Below are 21,405 nucleotides of genomic sequence, written 5' to 3' on the forward strand. Positions count from 1 at the left end.
TGGTAAAGTTAGTGAATTGTGATTTAGTAGCCTAAAGCTGCAATTCTTTGATTGAAGCTGTATATTGTGCGTGCCTGTTGCTCATATAGCCTAAGAGAGCCAGAACGTTTTTAATGCTTTTTAAAACATAATTAGCGAGATCGTACTGCATTGAACGCTAATATTTTGTCACTAGCAACCAAATCTGTCATCTGTCAAATAGCCTACAGTTGCATGTTCAGCTCTGAACAAAAACATTCAGGAGTTATTTCAGCAAAACCGAAACGTGCGTCCCTGTCCCGCCCGGTCGGGATGAATGAAACTGGCATGGGAGACATGAGGCTACATGCTTGGCTATGCATGTGGAACGTTGGTAAACCTCACTCCCCGACGCCTCAAGAGTGCTGCTGGCATGAAAGCTAGTAGCCTGGGCTTTTAGCTGGATTGTTAGCATGCTCGACTCCTGATCCGAGGTGCTGCTGTTTGTGGGTTTGAGTCTGGGTGCAGGGCGGAGCCATGCTGGTTCAACACAACGCAGGTTAGGGCCTACGCCCGCTTTTAAAGATGGCCATAGTACAGAAAGACAAATAACAGAAAGTTAATGGAATCAGTTTAACTGTCATCTCCAGACTAATGTTGATGGTCTGAAGTGCATGGCACGTGCATGCAGGGTATGTCAAGCCTACTTTTGCTATTTTAACAACAGAAAAAGTGATCTCAATGCTAGATGCATGATTCACAGTGGCTGTATTTATAGCCTCTTAACTAATCATTGGTCTGCTTTTGATGTAAAATGCAATAAACCAATCAGAGTTTCATTCTCAGCTACAGTTGCGCCTTGGCGGATTGTTATTATATTGGCAGATTTGGCAAAAGAAGAATGCTTCTCTGGAGAGAAAACGGATACTATGGCAAATTTGATGCAGTGTACACAACAACATTGCCATCTTTTTATTCTGATGCACTATTGCATGTTTGTGCACAGTGCTGTGCATACAGTATCTCTACAGTATGTGTAAAAAACCATGTATGAGTATGTACTGTAGTGTACCGCTTCAAAACCTCCTTGGAAGTCCTGCTCCACTGGATCCACCATATGCAATGCACGCTGGATCACTTTCAATGTGTCCAAATCGTGTGTAGGAGGAGGAGGTCCTAGGGAGCCAAATCCAGAGACAAGTCATGATGAGGAGCGACAATAGCGTTGAAAATGCACACGTGTTTCAGGTGCTGTTAGTGTGCCCGTCATGATGGAACACCCGAGTAGCAACATGCCACGTGCTCTATCTCCCCCGGGACCAGGGCACCGCTGTGGGAGGAGATGGCAGCCACCTTTAAATCAGGGATGGTCTTGGCTTTTTATAGCCACAATCTTTCAACATTCTCATTACTGTGTTGATCATGCACCCTAGAAATAACCGAGAGCTGTGCCATTGACTCAGGACCAGGGTTTTTATGGTCAGTCACAATGCCTCAGAATAGCAATCTGCCAACAATAAACCTGGACAGTGGACACGCCTCATCTAAGGACCAGTGCTCCCATAGGCACGCTGATGAGCAGCGCGTTTGCTATTTAATCAACATGGACGCTGGATGAGGAAGTGTAACTGCAGTCTGAAACTAGAAAAGACACTGGTGTCAAACTTTGTGCCGGATGCAAGATAGGGGCTTCAGTTTAGCTGTTGCTGGCAAAGTTTGCAAATTGCAATACACGTCGCGCATCAATGAAATTAGAGCCCTGTGTTTGTGTGCGTGTCTTGTTGTGTGTTTTCATTACTGGGTGGTGTCAGTGTAGTCTTGGTGTCTGACACTGTGAGCAAAGTAACAGATGGGAGGGTATGAGGGAGAGAGAACAGCTGGTACAGTATGGAGTAATAGAGTGGCATAGTGACCGTCGTCTTCAGTCCTCTTGCACTCTCACTCAGGCGCCTGCAGCCTTTTCTGCTCCAGTGAGCTCCCAACTCTCCGCCGCCTCACCAGATAGAAGGGAAGGGAGCATAGGAGGAGGTGCCCATGCAGCCATCTAAGCACTCATTCATCCATCCATCCGTACAGCCACGCAGATTACTGGTAATGGTATGATGCCTTTTAGAAACACAAATAAAGAGTTCAATCAAGTGGAAACGGGGTGGGTGTTGGGAAGTGTCTGTTCATTACAGCATGCTGCTGCTCACATGGCAAGGCTTCATGGGTCTCTGTTAATAGGATGGTGGTCATTAGGAATCTTTAGCTCCATCTTGGCACTGTGAAAATGACTCTCAGGCAAACAAGGGGAGGAGGACGCAGGAGGCGCAGGAGGCGCAGGAGGCTCAGTGCTCCCCCTGCTCGTGCCCTGTGTGACTCACGCTCCTCCGGATGGAGAGGAGAGAGGATGGCCATGCTTGGGATCTCTGTCATTTTCTGTTCTCGTCTGACTGTTTACAGAGCACAGCTTCTCCATTACTCATGCATGCAGATGCGCGCGCGTGCACACACACACACACACACACACACACACACACACACACACACTTCCTCTGTCCCAAATGTCAGTTATCACGTCGTCACTGTCACCAAGGAGATGACATCAACTTGGCCTAAATTGCCTGCAGGCCATAATAATACAATTATGGGATATTATATGGAGTAATGTCCTTGTAGTTTAGTCTGTAGGAGTCTCTATATCTGCCTTTCTTCATCCTCTAGGGATATCTCACAACATTTCTGCCCCTGTTAATAAAATGTAATATTAGTCAGCAACGCAGCAGACAGTGGCACCCCTGCCTTCTCTCTCATAATCATCACAGTGCTTACAGCCATTTAGGGGGGGGCAAGTTTGTGTGCATGTGTCTGTAGCTCATTAAAAGAATTGATATGTTGGGTTTGAGCTGGGCTGTGTGTGTGTGTGTGTGTGTGTGTGTGTGTGTGTGTGTGTGTGTGTGTGTGTGTGTGTGTGTGTGTGTGTGTGTGTGTGTGTGTGTGTGTGTGTGTGTGTGTGTGTGTGTGTGTGTGTGTGTGTGTGTGTGTGTGTGTGTGTGTGTGTGTGTGTGAGAGAGAGAGAGAGAGAGTGAGGGAGCTATTCTGTATATTGCTCAGAGGAAGCCTCAGAAGAATCTAAATAGACTAGAGATGGGGCTCCTTGAGTGTGTGACTGACTGTTGTATAGGAATCCAGCCTGATGCTTGTTTGTCTGAATACTGTGTGTCATCTGTCATCTTCATACACAGAGGGACTGAGATGTGTTTCATGGTTGTGTGTGTGTGTGTGTGTGTGTGTGTGTGTTTGTGTGTGTGTGTGTGTGTGTGTGTGTCTGGAGGGAGTGATATGAAATTGTGAAGGAGAGAGCAGACCACATGTGCTGGGGGATGGTGAATGTTCAGTATTTTCTGTGGTTTCCACATTTGTATGACTCCCTCTGCTCAGAATCCCAATGTGTCTGCTTACCTCGATATATTTTGAGAGGTGCATGGTGGTTGAGTATATATTGATCTTTTATATTGGACCCTGTGTATAAATATGGCCAACTGGGGGGTATGTTTACTGCTCTTTCTGTGGTTAGAGTGACTGTGAATTGAGCATTTGTATGCTGGACAAGAGTGAATTAGCAGCTGACTGTCCACTTAAAGGTTAGGCTATCACATGTATCAATCTATGGACATGTTTTGCAAATCTATGTGTACCGGTTTGCAAAATCAAGCGATTTTGTATATTATTTTTCATCCGAGTTATCGAATGTAACATATTGTATGCATTAAAATACACACTATCTGTGATATCAACATTCATCACCAGGGCCACAATTATCCTGTTTTGAGACGCACCCTGAATTGGTGTCAGTAACATTGGGTAGCCTCCTTAGGAAGTATGTGCTGATTTTGAACTTAAGTTGCTGTGTTGGATATTGTAATCAACTGCATGTGAGACATCTGTGTGCAAAGTTAACTTACATGGCAAGAAAAAAACTAAGGTTAATGTATTGACACTGTATTGTAGATTCCATTCCAGATCTCCATTTTGCTCTTAGGCTTCTTTCACAAAATATTAATGAATCCATCAGGATTAATTAATGCACTACGTTTGTCAATATCAGCATACCAATTGCCTATTATGGAGTTGATCCTTCTTTCTTGGCGTCTGTATGTCAATATGAGTATACATGTACAGTCAATTACTCTGCATACATCGTTAAGACCTGTCTGACTGGCTTCAAAATAGTAATTATTTTTTTATAACAGTTTAATATAGGCCTATAGGCCACTTCCCGTAGAGTTGTCGTGGTTGCTACTTAATAGCTCAGGTTAGATTGTTAGAACTGTTAGAGAGTTGGGCCCCTGCTCTGGTGGCACTTAGTCTACACAGGTCTACACAGCCTTCTCCTTATATGGGCAAAGATGGCAGCTTTGGTTCCTTTTTGTAGGCGAACTTAAGAGGTCTATACTGTAGATCCATAGGTCTATTGCCTTAATTTCAGTGTCACATTATGTTGATACTGTGGCAGTGGACCATGATTGCATGTTAACCAAACTGCTTAAGATTGAATAAGAACTGGAAGCAATGAGCCAGCTGGAGGATGATATTAGGATCAGATTTGTGCGTTTGTATGTGACGCCACATTATCAAAATTGGTCTGAAAGTGATCCCCAGTGATATCGTTCTTCATGACATTCGTTTGTGAACATCGTCATTCATAGTAACGAGAGCAATATATGTTTGTAGTTAGCATTCTTGGTGTAAATGGTCCTTTAGGCGAAGTCTTTGGCAGTGCTTGGCATGATCTGAATGTAAAAGGATAATACCGTCGCTGCACAACGTACACACTGATGAGTTTAACATTAGCCCTAGGTGCTAGGATTAACATTGTTGTAATTCTCTCTTATTTACATACATGATTTACAGTAAATCAGGTAGGCCTAGTATTATAAGAGATATTATAGGACATAATTTAAATGTACTAGAGAATGTTGTCTCTGTTTGACAGACTATCTTCCAGATTTTTTAGGCCCACCATGCTGCTTAATGGAGACTCAAACTCATTTAGAACTCTTTTCACAGAATGGCCTGAAGGAGGAGCATATTCTGCCTGACTTGTCCTTTTATTTCTTCCAGCATCTGGTACAGCCTGAGTTCTCTTTTTGAATCAGACAAATGTAAGATACAACATTCACACAATATAACTGCACAGAATTAAGCATATAAAGAGAGAGACTCTGCATCTCTGGGATGCTCTTTTTATACCCAATCATGGTGCCAGTTAACCTAGCTAGTTGTGAAATGTTCCTATTTTGTTTTTCATAGCATAACTTTTCCAGCCTTGTTGCCAACTTTTCCAACACTTATTGATGTCCTTTTTGCAGCTAAATATGGGTCTACAAGATTTGGAAATGATCATATTGTGGTTTTTTTTGTTGTTTTTTTTGCATTTTAGATAACATCCCAAGTTTTTTGTAAATCATAGCATGTTTGATATCAAGGCTAATTGTTAAAAGCAGGCCTTAAAGTGTTCAGACACTGGACCAGGCTGTTAAACATTTCAAAATAGACACGGTCGGCAAAGTTGGTTTTGTTTTCTTGTTTTCTTTTTGGTTACGTTCATTTTATTTTGTTCTTTGACTTTGAACAGTTTTTTAATTCCTTTTATATGAACTAGTTCTAAATAGACTGGCACAAGGCTGGTAACATGGCACAATACTACATGCTACGTTCTGCCCAACAACCTTAAAGCTTTTATCAAAACACATTAGATATCAATGCTAACTATCAAAAACACCTGATTCGGAGTAAGCAATTAGCCTATGATATTAGATCATCATAAATGTGACAGAAAAAGCCCTGTAATAGCCTAACCTGCGTGGTGCTACCACCTGGTGCTAGATATTTTCCCAGTTTCTCTGGTAGCCAATATTATTTCATACAATGTTTCAGTAATTTAGGCTACAGTACATACAAGGCAGTTGAAAAGTGTTGAATATGAAAATCCTTTTTTGCAAACTTTGGCAACCAATCCAGTTTGATAGAATAAATCAGATGTTTTAGACACTAGACCAGGGGTCTTCAACCTGTTTCAGCCCAAAGACCCCTTGGCTGAGAGAGACAGTGCATTTCTAGAGAGCGTAGTTGGCTAGCTTCCATTGCAGCCTTTGTTGTGTGATGCATCGTTCTTGGATGTGGTGTTTCTAGAAAGGGTAGTTCGAACTCTCAATCGCAAAAGGTGATGGTTTAAACTACGACCCCTGAGCAGTCACACTTGTGTCCTTCCTTGATAGTTCCTAACCAAAAATCACAACTGTCTAACCTAAAATCACGGTGGTTATTTTTCTTGTGACTCTATGATTGATTTATGCTGTGGCTTAATGACTGACTCCCCTGCTGGGCTCATTCAATCATGTTCAATCATCAGTGTAAATTCAATCAAGGACAGTGATCTTGGTGGTGACTTGTCAATTGAACATTGTATGTTCTAATTACTTATGGGGTGAGCTTGCTTTTGTTTCTGACTACATGAAGTTACACATACAAATACTAAATAATGCTGTCCATCTTTATTTGAAACTATTATTTTTAACTAATGTCATGTTCTTATGGCCTCTCGATGAAGAGTAACTATATGTAGGGTCAAAATCTTAGCCAAGGTGGGTATTAATAAGCCTTCATGCCAACATCTATAGTTTAAGAAGACAAGAGAGACATTTCACGTGTAGAATTTGTTGGTGTGAATCGTTGGTGCACTGTAGACTATTAGTTTGATGCATCAATACGTATTGATGCATTGTTACACCCCTAATTACACCCTGCTTATGTTGGACTGCAGCTGAGCAAAAGTCATATGAGGTCATATCTCAGCAACACTTTCACAATCAAAAATTGGTACATTAGCATACGTCCTGTTGTCCAAAGTGACTTACATATCTCAACTATATTAAAGGGATTATATTTCCCCAGAGCAACTTGGGGTTAAGTGCCTTGCTCACAGGCACAATGGTGGAAGCGGGAATTCAACCCACTCAACTTTCAGGCTACTGCACGCTAGCCCAGCTCCTAAACCACTACACTACCACTGTAACTGGTACATGGACTGAGGAATCCATTGTGACCTCCACCTAGCCATTATTTCCATCGAACCGGTCACCTCGTCGGCTGTTATCTCTTACTTATATAACAATAAATGTAATGAAATGTTCTTATCTTTATGTCTCACAGCCACCATAATTCTTAATGAGCTCAACTGGACAGATGCATTGGTGGACACATTTAGAAAGAACAGAGAAGATGATCCTACACTGCTTTGGCAGGTGTTTGGCAGTGCAACTGGTTTGGCCCGCTATTACCCAGGTGGATAACATTTAGAATTGTTTGAGATAATTGTTGGAATACATAGCATCTCTCCTTTTCTCTGTTGCTGTCATATAGCCATATTAACATCCTTCAAATGGGCGTGCAAAAAATTAGCATACCTGCAGATATGTTATGGATTAGGGGTCTTCAAAGCCCTGCCCCGAATTTAAGACTGATATTCATATCTTATATTTGGAACTAAATGTCAGTTACACATACACACTCCCCTACACATGTTAATATGTACATTATCAGTAACAGGGGTGCTTTATAGCGCTTGTACTTATTATTTATTCATTTTTTTCTACCTATTGTGTTTATTATTTATTTATTTTTCCTTTACCCATAGCATCCCCATGGATAGACAAAGAAAAAACACCAAACAAAATTGATCTATATGATGTCAGACGGAGACCATGGTGAGTATCTCGATTCAACCCTTTCTCAATGGAAATCACCCTCATTGAAATTTTGCAGCACAATGTCTGTAAAATGCATCTGAGTGCTGAAGCTTAACAAGGGTGCTTTGAACCAGAGTTATATTCTGTGTTGTCAACTTTTATTTTTATTACATCGTCTTCATACAGTACAGTTTACCTGTTGCTTAATTATTTATCCTGTCTTATGGTTCTCCATATTCCATTCGGTAGTGTACAGCTGCAGCTCTCATTTGGGGCTTCCATGTTGTTACAGTTATTCATATTGATATATAAGCATGGGTTGAACAGGCACAGTGGAGTCATGTTCATGTTTCACAGCACTTATCATGACATTCTAATGTCTATTGAAAGGCACACAGCTTAAAACATGCCCTCATAGCACAGCTTATTAACTTTGGCTGGCTAACTTGCATCAGACAGCACTGATATTTTTTCACCTGTTTTTGACTGACAGTATTCCTTGAACATCAACAGAGCTCTGTGTTTCAAATTGGCTGGATTTCTCCTTTAGTTCAATTGATTAGTAATGATGATGTTCTCATAATTAAAATGCATGTCTGGCACAGCGACACCGTCTTATCTCTATGCATAGTGACACCGTCTTATCTTATCACTCCTAGAAGTTTCATCAAATGTGTTTCACATCTGGTGTATGAACTTGCAGGTGTCCTGATTTTATATTATGGTGGGATACCCCAACTGCTGTCAGGTACATGTAGGCTGAAATGAATGGTTCCCATGGGCGAAAACTCAGGAAATATGGCATCTACGTCGTGCTGGATACTAGTCCACAAGACAGATTTTTACTTGATGAGAAATATTGTGACATTGTACTATTGCCAGATCTCATGGCACAAGATCTCATCACACCCCTACCTTTTAGTATGCTGTACTTTGTCCTGCACCTGGCCTTACCATAGGTGGAATGTGCGACCACCCTGACTCACTTTAGCCTATGCATTATTGCTTCCATGTTATGACCTTGTAAAGGCAAACGAGTTTAGTTTTCTGATTTAATGATTAATCACTTTTCTTATTTTAAGTCCATAATGAGAATATGGACCTTAAAAGTAGGGCCCAGGTTGAAACATCTTTACGTCTAATTGCCTAGTTTACCTTCACATTTCTTTTTAAAACTTCGTGTCTCTTTCATGCTGTGTGATTGTAAGTGTATCTGTTGTATCTGTCACATATTGTAGGTACATCCAGGGCGCTGCATCACCTAAGGACATGCTGATTTTGGTGGATGCGTAAGTAATGTGTTCATAATTCACATCATTCAGAAGTCAGACATGGAATAAGATCTAGAGTTGCCTTGCACACTTTTCTCATCACCTCCCGATTTCCTCCTGAAACACCATCAATATATACTGCCAACTTGTTCAGACAGCTTCATATCAAGCTGCTTATAGTGGAACATGGCTGTCAGTGAGGATTGAAAGGGATGTATTGCAACATATCCTTAAACTGTTTTGAGGGGTAATTCCATGTATTTCACATCGTCAGAATTAACAGTTTGTTTTGCCTTGTAAGGTGCATTCTGAAATGACAACCCAAAATGTTCGCTTCCTACAACTTTTTTCCCTGGCATTTTCCAGGGACATTATGCACAGCATATCAAATGAATTGAATACAACATTTTAAGCATATGTTCCCTCTATAACTCTAGATGTTACTAACTGTTGCCGTGCCTGTGCAAACTATGCCCATTCCTGTAGAATATCTACAACCCATGGATGCAACTATGGCTACATTATTGGCATAGCCTGTGAATAGAATCCAATATACTGTAGGATATCATTTTGGCTAATGTTACACAATCACATCAGTATCAGGACAGACCCCAAAAAAGGCACTACCTGCACAAAATGAGAACAAGGTTGTAAATGAAGGATTCATCAGACTAAAGAGGCTGTCATTTCCCTTTCACAGGTCTCACAGAGATATTTCAGGTCGCCACAGTCAGAGAGTTGTTACTTTACAGAGACTCAACAGACACCAGAGTCTCCTGCAGGCATCACAGTTAGAGCTCACACTATCAGGTGCCATGACCAGGTGCTGCAGGCAGGAGCTGACACCATCTGCACTATAATCCATCAGAGCAAACATCAGCTCCCAGCAAGGCATACAGTACATCCGCTTTGGCAGGATAGGGGGGAATGCAGGCAGGGCGCAGGGCCTAAACTGGGCTGCTAGCCTTAGCTTATGACTGGAAGCTTAAGGTTGAACTAGGGAAGCAGAGGTTTTTAGCGCACATTGTGAGGACACACAAGCCAAATTTAGTCCCATCAGCTTCAAATGAGTGGTTTTGTTGTGACTCGCTGTCTTTAACTGGTAGAGGGCTGTGGAAGTCATGACTGGCGGGTGTGCTGGGCAGTAGGCACTACAGGCACACGCACACTGTTTCCTTGAGCAGATTGAGTAGATCACTGATGATGTGTCCAAATGGCACCATCTGGTGTTTCAAGCAACTGGCTACAATTCAACCAGCAGTCCCTTAGAACAACCGAAGAGTTGTCATCTAAAACCTGCTACCTTGAGTAGCACTAAAGCCATCGTGTGTGTCATCGCTAACATGGAGATGAGGCTAGATAGCATCATGCCTGTCATCATGTCAGCAAACATTAGAACCGTTCACAATTAAGTGCATTTAACAATGTAACAAGCCTATGATGAAAAGAGAGTAGGGTACACACAGTACAAGCGGAAAGTTTTACTCCAATGCTCCACAAAAAAAGGTGTTTTGTAAATGTATATATATATTTAAAAAAAAAAAAAAAAAAACTCTGAAATATATAATTTACATAATGTACTCAGACCCTTCATGATGTTATGATACTTGCAATTGAGCTCTGGTGCATCCTACTATCTCCAACTGAGATGCTTCTAGAACTTCAGTTTGTCAAAATCCCCCTTTATGCAGACCAGGGGCAACAACTATTCCATTCAAGTCTATGGCCATAGCTCAGAATTTCACCATATGCAAAGATCTTGGTTCAGAGTTACAGTAGGAATATGTTTTTCTGCTGTTGTTGGCTGGTTGCTACGTGTCTGGCTGGTAGAACATTGTCAATATGTCAACAACACACCTCTTTATGCAGACAGAACTCGATCCCCATTTTGCATCCATAGACATGAACTACGATGAACTATCTTGCTCCGCCTAATATGTATAATCTTTGATCTCAATGGCAAACATCATAACAAAGGGTCTGATTACTAATGTAAAAAGATTTTTTTTATATATAGATATAATGTACAAAACACTCCATACACCTGTTTTTGTGAAGTATTGGAGAACTGTGTGTAAATTGATGAGAAAAAAACATTTATTAAATCCATTTTAAAAATGGCAAGACATCTTGGTGCTTTTTATGTTCACTTCCATGGCTAAAGCAAGCTTTTTTGCAGACTTCCTAGTGCAGTAGTGTTAATATTGTTATATGTACAATCTGTCTTTTTCTTCCTTCTGTAACAGGAGTGGGAGTGTGTCTGGAATGACACTGAGACTGATCCGCACATCAGTCAATGAGATGCTGGAAACTCTTTCTGATGATGACTACGTCAACATAGTTTCTGTGAGTATAAGGTTGAACAGTACTCAAAACGCATATACAGTAAGAGGTGTGTCAGTGTAAGATAAGAAGGTAGCAGGTACTTTCTTAAGTTTTTTTGTATGAGAGAGGCATATTAAAATATGGATATACACCCGCTCAGATTTCCTGCCCACTGCAGTAAATCACTTTAGGAAATGAGGGTGTGTTGATTTAAGCAATCTGTTATTCTCATTCAGCTCTATATTTCCCCAAGTGACTGACTATACACTTATGAAAATTAAAAAAGGAAAGTCCCCTACCCATAAATATCCCCAATAATGAATGTTTACGGAGTTTAAGTTTTAACCGAATTAAAAAAGGTTTGAGGTTGATTAGTCATGAGGAAGATAATGGCAGTTCAGCATCCTGGTGGCTTGTGAAACTGTTTCTGTATCTGCTGGTACAGGTCCGCATACTCTAATGCCTTCTACCAGATGGTAGGAGGGTGAAGAGGACCTTACCATGCATACTTAAATTTCTTTGCAACCAAGAGTTAAATATACCTTTGGATTTTGTAATTTTCCTAGTAAAGTTCAGTTGCTGTCTATTGGTTCTTCATCATAAGAGAGAAACTGCCATGTACCTCACACAATATTGAGTAGGCTAGTTAATACTCAGTTGCCACTACCAGTTTGCTCTTTTCACCGCTTTGTTTTAGTAATTCCAGCCAACATGGCGTCAAAGGACCCCGTGACCACCTCAAAACCAATTTGATAACTCGGAACATTTGATTCACTATAGCTGGCCAAACTCTCTCTATATAGGGCTCTGAGAAATTGTGCAGTGCAACTACTTCAGTAAGAGAAAACGAAACTGAGAGGAAGACAAAGAAAGTGGCGTGTAAAGTGAGATGTAATCATTTGAAGATTGATTTGAATCCCAAAACATTTTTGTCACATTCAGCAATCATCTCCTCATGACCTCTATAGCTGCCCATTCCGTGAGTACACAGAAAAAAACGGGTCTCTGTAGCCAGGGTGCCCCAAACAAAAACAAAACCCTGCATGGAATTTATCTGGGAATGCTGAAGGTAGGGGTGAGCTACTTCTCTGGCGTGCTTGGTCCTTGGTTAAAATGTGATGTATATATACAGTATTTTTTTAATAAAAAATTTAGATATAAACATAAACAAACGTGACATGGAAGCAACAATACCACTCAATTACACCGTTACCCCTAAAACACACTAGTGTAAGCGCTACTACTTGTCACTGAGGTTCAGTCTTTAAGATTCATGGATCTGTGCAGTTCTCTGGTGTTCACTTGTCTCTGTGGATTTGGCTATGGGTTTTAGTCACGTGTCCCCTGTTGATAGGTGGCTCCTACTGTATTCCAAATGTATTCTGACTTTACATATCCATACTCTTGTCATTTCAGTTCAACGAAGATGCTAAAAAGGCTGCCTGCTTTGACAACTTGGTTCAAGCCAATGTCCGTAATAAAAAGATCTTGAAAGATGCAGTGCAGAACATCACTGCAAAAGGAATTACTAACTACAAGGATGGTTTTGATATGGCCTTTCAACAGCTGTTGTCTGTAAATGTTAGTATGCTTTTGTGATTGTCTCATCAGAATTTTAAATATGATTTATATTCTTGTTATTTATATTATATTATTAATTTTATGTTTGGTCGATGTACATTTGAAAGATATACTTTCTTTGTGATTTCCCTCCACAAACATTTATTAATGCCACTGAAAATGTGAAACTTCAGTGATTTTCCTCACACAATTAATCTTACACATATCAAGGATATGATAATGCACAGTATTTTACCAGCGTGTTGTATGGAATGCTCATTAATTTCTCCATTCCTGAGAACTGAACTGATGTAAGCTTCCGTCTTCCTTAGCTAAATGTGACACGTGCCAACTGTAACAAAATCATCATGCTGTTCACGGATGGTGGTGAAGAAAGAGCCTCAGAGATCTTTGAAAAGTACAACCCAGATAAGAGGGTGCGTATAATGTCATACACAACAAATGAGAACCTAACCTGTCTGTGATCACTAAGCAATCAGTATCTTACCAAGTATCTCACGCATCACTGTAACCCAGCAGGTGCGGATATTCACATTTTCTGTGGGACAGCACAACTATGACAAAGCACCTATTCAGTGGATGGCTTGCACTAATAAAGGTATATACAAGCAGTTTGCACAGTATTATAGAACAGTAGGAACATAGATCCAGTATGGGTACCCTTTTCTAACAGTCCCATGTGTACATCTACCAGAAATGTATTTTTTTATACCTTCTTTTCTAGGGTACTATTATGAGATCCCATCTATAGGTGCCATCAGGATCAATACACAGGTAGATCATAATTATATTGGTAAGCATATTGTGTAAGTTATTCTCCACGCTATTTTTCACTAATTCTTAATAGTATGTGCTTAAACACAGGAATACTTAGATGTGCTGGGGAGGCCCATGGTGAAGGCCAAGGAGAAGGCAAAACAAGTTCAGTGGACCAACGTTTACATGGATGCTCTGGTGGGTACAGACAAAGACCTCACCCGCGCTAAACGTATAGATCTTTTTGGGCTTGGCCAGCCCACATTCATGTTAAATCCGTCTGGCGCATTGTTCAAGAAGGTGGTACTAATCCTTTTAATTAACCAGTGTGTGTTTTGGGCGTAACATCCTCTAAACAAATGACGTCTGTCATTCCCTTTAACAACAAGCAGCGCGACTTTTATTTTGATGGTCACCGGCACATTTGAAAGAATCTGCATGCATGTGAGACCGTATGTAACAGGTATTCCATGCTTTACTAAAACCTAGCAGAGTATATAGCCTACACACATCTGTGCGCTATTAGTTGAAGTCATTGGCAAAGTGAAACTAACTTGCTCACCATAGTCAACAACAAAACAGTTACTTTGCTAGATGTTCACAATTCCAACCCTCACACACAAGAACACATCCAGATTAAGGCCAGGTGAGGTGCACCATAGAGGGCCTGAAGAGGCCCAATGTGGGCGCACGACACCTGTTTTATTGCACCACATTCTAGACAACAGTACACACACCACAAAGCCAGGATGAGGAAGATGCACGAGGGGAACCTGTAATAAGATTCCCCATCTGCACCAAACCTCTTTTAATGCATTTAGACAGTGGTAGGCACACATAGGAACAGTGAGGTGTTCCTGGTCGGATCCGGTTGCCCTGGGTGTGCCATCGTCTGGGGGGGGGTGGTGGACATGGGGCCTTGTGTGGGTCAGGGATGACGTGCCCTCTGGCATCTCCTCCCCCCGTCCTCGGATGCCAAAAAAAATACGCAGTTACTTTTACTATTGACTGACAATAGGTTACTATCAAAAACATAGCTTGAAAAAAGTAACACTTACCCCGATAATATTCAAATGAATAAAAAACCTAAGGACATTTATCTTGCAGAGGAGTTGCATGCTTAGAGGTAAATGAGAATAGTGTCAAACACTTCCCCCGACTGGTAAAATGTTTAATTGTTGCCACGCAGTGAAATTAATTTAATTGTTTCAAGACTCACACTACGCAACGCAACCTACAATAGTTTAATCGATTACAAATGTATGTTATCGACGAAATTCTTAATGATCAATCCTCGATCGTCGATTAATTATGCCCATCCCTAATCTACAATAGGAAGCTATCCGTTGTGATCATATGCTTTCCGCCAGAGTTTTGCGTCATGAATATAGGGCCCAAAGTGTATGAATAGTGATGTACACTTTTCTCTGATTAGCTCTGGTTGCTCTCCATTTGGGACATTGATGACATATTTTCATGTGTGAGCTTCAACAGAATTCCTGAATGGACCTGACAATTGTGTGTGCTCTGTTCACTGTACTGTATTTGATCCATTTCATTGCAGGAGTTGGGTCAGGTGATAACAGGAACACTTCCAGTCTTCAATAAAACCAGAATTAGAAGTAACAAAAGTAAAGGAAAGGTAAAGAAACCTGCTTGTCAACAAAGTGACATTCTATCTTAAATGCACATTATATTTATTTTGCTTCTTCTTTTTCATTGATGTTCTGTTAAAGTCACTATTTTATTTGATTAACTGTGTATTACCATTCAGTATACAGTTTTAAAAGTAGAGACCAATATACAGTATGTGTCTATAAAGGACAGTGCCTAAGTGGAGTGAATACTTTTTACAGACAATGTAGCTCATACAGCAGAAAATAAGGAACCATATTTAAAAGGAGTTTGGATCCCTGTATCAGGTTTTGGATAATATTTTTCTCTATGCTCTCTAGAGCCAGCAGAATCAGCTAATACTTGGAGTGATGGCCGTTGATGTGTCACTTGATGACATCAAGAGGCTGACGCCACGCTTTACAGTAAAACCCTCTGACCCTTCCATTCATTTTTGAAAATGTTTTTTATTAGACATTTTGAGATTGCATTGTATTATGAAAGCTGTACAAGCTGTTTGTAGCTTCAAAAGCTGCACTTAGACAAAGTTATTTAATCATTATCTTTTCCAGTGTACCATTTACTATTCAGCCATTCATTTATGCCTGTTATAGTGAATAGGCTAATTAATTAATTAATTAATCCAGAAATTACCTCTTTTTTTTTAGCTTGGACCAAATGGATACTATTTTGCTATTGATCCAAACGGATATGTTTTGCTCCATCCAAACCTGAAGCCTAAGGTATTATTCCCAGTCACACACACCTAATAATAATAATTATAATGATAATAACATGTACTGTAGGGTGTCACTTGCGCTCAAGCCTTTTCGGTGCTCACAGTCCAGGACCACAGGTCATCTCTGGGTTTAGTGTCTTTGAAGTAGCCCAGCCAGTTTCTCTAATAATAATAACATGTTGGCAAATGTTAAGTGACACAATTACTGGCACACCTAAAAATTATTGATGAAAATGTTACTAAGTAAAATGTACTTTGTGTCTAACGTCAACTTCAAAGCAACACTCTGCAATAATGTCAAGACTGTTAGCCACACTGTATGCATCCACTCTAAAGGGTATGTAGGCATGGCACAGCCATATGGCATTCCTTGGGGGAAAGTATTGGCTAGCACTCAAGTAAGAGTTCAGTGTTGTGATGTCAGTCAGATGAGGAGCTGAGTCGCACATTCCTCTAGATGTCATTGGAGAAAGGACATGGGGTAAAACACAAGCTGTGGCAGATGATGGAAACAGCTGTTCATACTGTACATACATATTTGTTTTTGTTTGTCTTGGGTCGTGTCTGCAAAGAAAACAACATTCCAGGAGGCACTGACACTGGATTTCCTTGATGCAGAGTTAGAAGATGAGATCAAAGAGGATGTGAGTTTTCCCTTCTCAATCTCTCTGTTATGTGCACATGGCTTCATACTGTATTTATCATTTACCTTTCCTTGATTACTTGATAATCGGACCATTTCTACAGCAGTTAGCCTTACTGTTTTGGTCTAAATGTTGTTTAAATAGCTTAAATAGCTTGTTCATTTGTATTGGCCTGGTTGCTCGTCTCACTGTGATTACTTAGATGTTTCTATCTTTGCATCTATCTATCTTTAGATCAGAAGAAACATGATTGATGGTGATACTGGTAATCAGACATTTAGCACACTTGTGAAGTCCCAGGATGAGGTTAGTGTTTCACAGAAACATATTTGTTCGCTTTGAAATCTAGAATGTGGTTATCTCATTTCACTCTCTTCTTCTGGTAGCGATATATTGACCGGGGCGTCAGAACCTACACATGGAGCCATGTTAGTGGTACTGACTACAGGTAAAATGTGTTTATTGAGTGTATTCCTAGATGTTGCTTTGAGCTCATTTAAGGTCTTTGATACCTAAAGTATACTGTATGTTTGAGTTAACATACTGTACACATACTCAGTTTTAAATGTGTTTAATTAGAAATTAGACACAACCTCACTTAAGTTGTTTTGAAATGCATACCATCTACAGTAGATACTCTTAGTCTTAGGCCATGAAGCCAAATACGACTTGGTGCTTGGTGGACTGAATTGTGTTCGATGCTGTTGTAAAATCCAGCATAGCCCTACACCTTGACTGCATTTTGTTTTAGAATACTGAGTCACCACAAACTGATACAAATTTAGAGTTGTTGCATATCAGTGTTATTTGGCAACCATTCGGATTGAGGAAATATATTTATTGGTGAAAGAGCGATCATCTATGGAAAACTTGTTGAATTTCTTGTTGCTGTGCCTTTATGTCATGTAATCTTGCCAGATATACAGTATATAGTAAACATTTTGGAAAAGCATTAAGCCACACAAGTCTATAGGTTACACTGATTTAAGAACAGCTAAGAAGGGTTTTAGGCTCTCTGCTTGCCTGTCATGCCAAATGCCCCTTGGCTGTTCTAAAATCAGTGCAACCTATGGACTCTCTGGGCTTATTGCTTAAATGCAGAGATGTTATTAGATGTCTAATAATATGCATCTTTGCATCCTGCTCACATATTATTTAAGGTTTGATGAGACCAAACAGTTTGTCAAGTAGTTTTCTTGTTAGTTTGTAACAAGCATAGCCAAAATGTAGGTTCACAAGATTTCTACCAGTACCACCCATACATGTTGAAATTGTTGTCGTATTAAATGTTATTGCATTACCCATTGCAAACATTTTGCCGAAAATGCATAACAGTGCACACTTTATCCTGTAGAGGGTGCAATGGAAGCAGAAATGATTTTTGAATGAATTTATCACAACTAATATAGATCCAAGTTCATCTGTTTTTTGTTTTGTTTGGGTTTTTTTTGTTTACATTTCGTGTGTGTGTGTGTCTGTGTGTCTGTGTGTTTGTATCTGTATTTTCAGTTTAGGTTTGGTACTACCGGACTACAGTCTTCACTATCTTCGTGCAGCAATCGGAGACACTATTACACAGGCCAAATGTAAGTTTTTTTACATCTAATATTATCTAAGAAAATGTATTACCGGTATCTTACATTAATATTATAAGGGTCACCAGTTCAGTGCAATTCAGACCTGTCTGCATGAAACACTTTGGGTGGGAAGAGTTGTTGAACAGTGCTCTCCCTTCCCTCAACATCCATTGCTGAAGTGCCCTTCAAGGCACCTAACCCCCAACCTGCTCACCAGACACTGCAGTAATGAACTCCTAGTGCTCACTGCTCCAAGTGTGTGTGTGAGCTGAGGTGTGAGTGAGTGGAAGAAAGACACATTCCTGTGTGCTTATCTCATGGGGTACTAAATCCACTCTCCACAAACATCCCCTACTACTGTATATGCCAAGAGCTCTCTTAAGAAATCGGGAGGATTATGACAAAACAGATATTGTTAGGCCATTGCTTGTTTCCCTGATGTGTGCTCCTTACTTACAGTAAAACCACCAAACCCCAACAATTTCTTTCTCCATAGTCATAGCACCATGTGGTCCTCTGTTGTGGTCTCTTTCCTTGCCTATTCTTACCAGAAGATCTTATGATCAACTACAGTAAATGTGTCTTCAACGTGCTGTATTTCTGCCCTCCCTCCCCTCCCCTCCCCTCACACCACCACCACCACCACCCTTAAAACGTCAAAGCACCTCCCTCTCACCACTCTAAAGTGCCATTATAGAAACATCAACCCCCCTGCCTCTGTTTCAGCTCTCACGGTTTTTCTAAATTGAATCCCTCAGCATCATGTTGTGCATACAATATTCTTATTCATGACTCTTTGGACTGAATAAAATATTGTGCAAATCATGCTTTCTTCTCCTATGATGAACCCTCCTCCCTCTTGTTCTCTTTCTCTTCCTTTTATCCCCTTTCCTTTCCCCTTCCTCCCCTGTTTTGTCCATTGTCAGCGTGGACTCCCTCAGTAGACATGGGCAAGTATTTTCCTTCACTTCTCACTTCCTCTTTCATAGTTATTCTGCTCTGTCACCACAGTTCAATTTCAGATGCATGGGACTGTTCAGACACAAAACAGGATCAGAACAGGAAAAAACGCACACTTTAGTGAATGGGTCCAAAGCATGAGGATGAATTCAAATTTTACTCAATTATTAGATATCAACTTTATTTAATCATTAACAGGAATTCTTAAGTGATAAGTAGGTTAAATATAAATCAGAGATTTATTTAACAGCAGTACTCAAAGCATTGATAATGACCAACAGTTAGCGCCACCTTGTCATTAGTTTATTATACGGTGCAGTTTTTGTACGTTTGTATTGGACATTTTTGTGTGTGTGTGTGTGTGTGTGTGTGTGTGTATGAGAGTAGAGTGTAGAGTGTTTGAAAGTGTGTGATTGGTGAAGTATGTGTGATTATCAAAATGGTGAAGTAGCAGAGGGAGATGCGGAAATTGTCTCTGAAGTGTAAGAGCTTACTAGGAGAGATGGCAAATTGTTATATTTTCATTAATTCACCTCACTTCAAACATTTTACATAATGGTGACACTGACAAATCTGTGTTTAGAATGTTGTAACAACATTACTTTGATAGCATTACTTTAATTTAGACTGTTCAATCTAGCCATTTCATGCTTGAACATAGTACTACTAGTATTGTATAGAAAGAGTAGTATTTACGGTAGGTATTTTGGGGTAAGTAAATTTGAAAAAAGTTAATGTTCATGAATTTTCTACTTGAATAAGACATTAAGGGGGAACTCTTTTCATTTTCTGACTAGTTTCTGAGACGTTGCAAGTGGAAAAGTTCAGTGAATATGGATTCACATTCATTGCGCAAAGGTTAGTTCACTAAACTAAAATTGTATTCCTTTTTTTCTAAATCTCTTTCTTTATTTCAATTTTGCATTCATATTCGGAGGGTTTTGATCTTTTGGATAAGTGTAAAATGAACCAGAATTGAGTTCAATTAGATTGAGTTAAATACTATTTGTTGTGATTGGACTCTTAGGGAGTACTGCACTGACTTGAAGCCCTCGAACAATAACACAGAGTTCCTGATCAACTTCAATAAGTATATTGACAGGAACACACCCAACCACCCTCTCTGTAAGTATGTTATGCTCACTGTGTCAAGACAGATATTCATGTGTATTCATCCGCTTCGCGTCCTGCCTAACAACGCCCCCTAGCTGTTCGATTATAAAGTATAAAGCACGGCCTCTCTGGGCTTATTGCTTAAATAGTAACATTACATACGGATGTCTGCAAATAGTCTGTAACAGATGAAGTCTTTGGATTGAGACAGATGTGCTTGTTTTGATGAGTGGTTCCTATGGTCTAGGCAACAGTGCTCTGGTCAATAAGCTGCTGCTGGATGCTGGGATCACATCAGAGCTGGTCAGGAAGTGGTCAGAACAAACACTGTGAGTGCTGTCCGTTGAGCCATCTTGTTTTTAGCAATCTGTTCCAGTCTTCCTTGATGTTTCATCTAGAATACTTTTGCCTTCCACAGGAGTGAGGGGGTGTCTGCTCGCTTTGTGGCTACAGATGGAGGCATCACAAGAGTTTACCCAAGCAGGTGTGAGACTGCTAAATGTGTAAACACGAAGGCAGTGTAAAAGTGTGGTGTGTTTGGGCTACAATGCCTTGAATCGACAGGGATTTAGATAAATCAGTTGAGATTTTAGTGTAGACACCCTTGTTTATTTTTGGGCATGTGTTCTTTCCCACAGTGCTGGTCTGGATTGGTCAGAGAGAATTTACGAGGCATATGAGCCATATGACCCTTATGAAGCATTTAAGACATACAATATGTATGAGGCCTATGAGTCAAGCTTCTACAAAAGGAGCTTGGACAACGACCTATACATATTTACACCACCAGTCTACAACCCCCACTCCAATGGTAAGTATTGTTGAGACTTGATGCATTTGCAGTAGGGACTGTCTTTTTGCTAATAATCACGACTGATCCTCTTTGTTATAGACACAGTTGATTCAATTCTGGTGAGCAGGGGTGTGGACCTCAACATTAATGGTACCAAGCTCAAACCTGCCGGTAATCCAGAGCTACCATGTTTTTCTTCAGAATGACAATTTGTTATGCTACATTTCATTTTTATATTAGCTATACCTTCTTCCAAAATTACCCAACATTTAGGTTTTTAAATAATGCCTACTCATGGACTGGTTAGTTAGACTGTATCTCCACACATGGTAATCACACCT

The 21,405-nt window shown here is 40.2% G+C and overlaps 1 protein-coding gene across 1 annotated transcript in view; it reads left to right on the forward strand.

Annotated features, from left to right (window-relative positions):
* The window catches only part of cacna2d1a (calcium channel, voltage-dependent, alpha 2/delta subunit 1a), a 50,954-nt gene that overhangs the window by 17,493 nt on the left and 12,056 nt on the right, over nt 1-21,405 (forward strand). Inside the window, exons 7-28 of the mRNA XM_062518426.1 lie at nt 7,156-7,287; nt 7,640-7,709; nt 8,930-8,980; nt 11,209-11,308; nt 12,704-12,862; nt 13,180-13,284; nt 13,388-13,466; nt 13,593-13,642; nt 13,733-13,822; nt 15,189-15,266; nt 15,589-15,663; nt 15,907-15,981; nt 16,550-16,621; nt 16,856-16,927; nt 17,008-17,069; nt 18,131-18,207; nt 19,956-20,016; nt 20,186-20,283; nt 20,519-20,600; nt 20,690-20,755; nt 20,910-21,082; nt 21,170-21,235. Coding sequence (XP_062374410.1) covers nt 7,156-7,287; nt 7,640-7,709; nt 8,930-8,980; nt 11,209-11,308; nt 12,704-12,862; nt 13,180-13,284; nt 13,388-13,466; nt 13,593-13,642; nt 13,733-13,822; nt 15,189-15,266; nt 15,589-15,663; nt 15,907-15,981; nt 16,550-16,621; nt 16,856-16,927; nt 17,008-17,069; nt 18,131-18,207; nt 19,956-20,016; nt 20,186-20,283; nt 20,519-20,600; nt 20,690-20,755; nt 20,910-21,082; nt 21,170-21,235 — 1,893 coding nt within the window. The remainder of the gene's footprint in view (nt 1-7,155; nt 7,288-7,639; nt 7,710-8,929; nt 8,981-11,208; nt 11,309-12,703; nt 12,863-13,179; nt 13,285-13,387; nt 13,467-13,592; nt 13,643-13,732; nt 13,823-15,188; nt 15,267-15,588; nt 15,664-15,906; nt 15,982-16,549; nt 16,622-16,855; nt 16,928-17,007; nt 17,070-18,130; nt 18,208-19,955; nt 20,017-20,185; nt 20,284-20,518; nt 20,601-20,689; nt 20,756-20,909; nt 21,083-21,169; nt 21,236-21,405) is intronic.

Source organism: Sardina pilchardus, chromosome 17 (assembly GCF_963854185.1).
Source record: "Sardina pilchardus chromosome 17, fSarPil1.1, whole genome shotgun sequence".
Lineage (NCBI taxonomy): Eukaryota > Metazoa > Chordata > Actinopteri > Clupeiformes > Clupeidae > Sardina > Sardina pilchardus.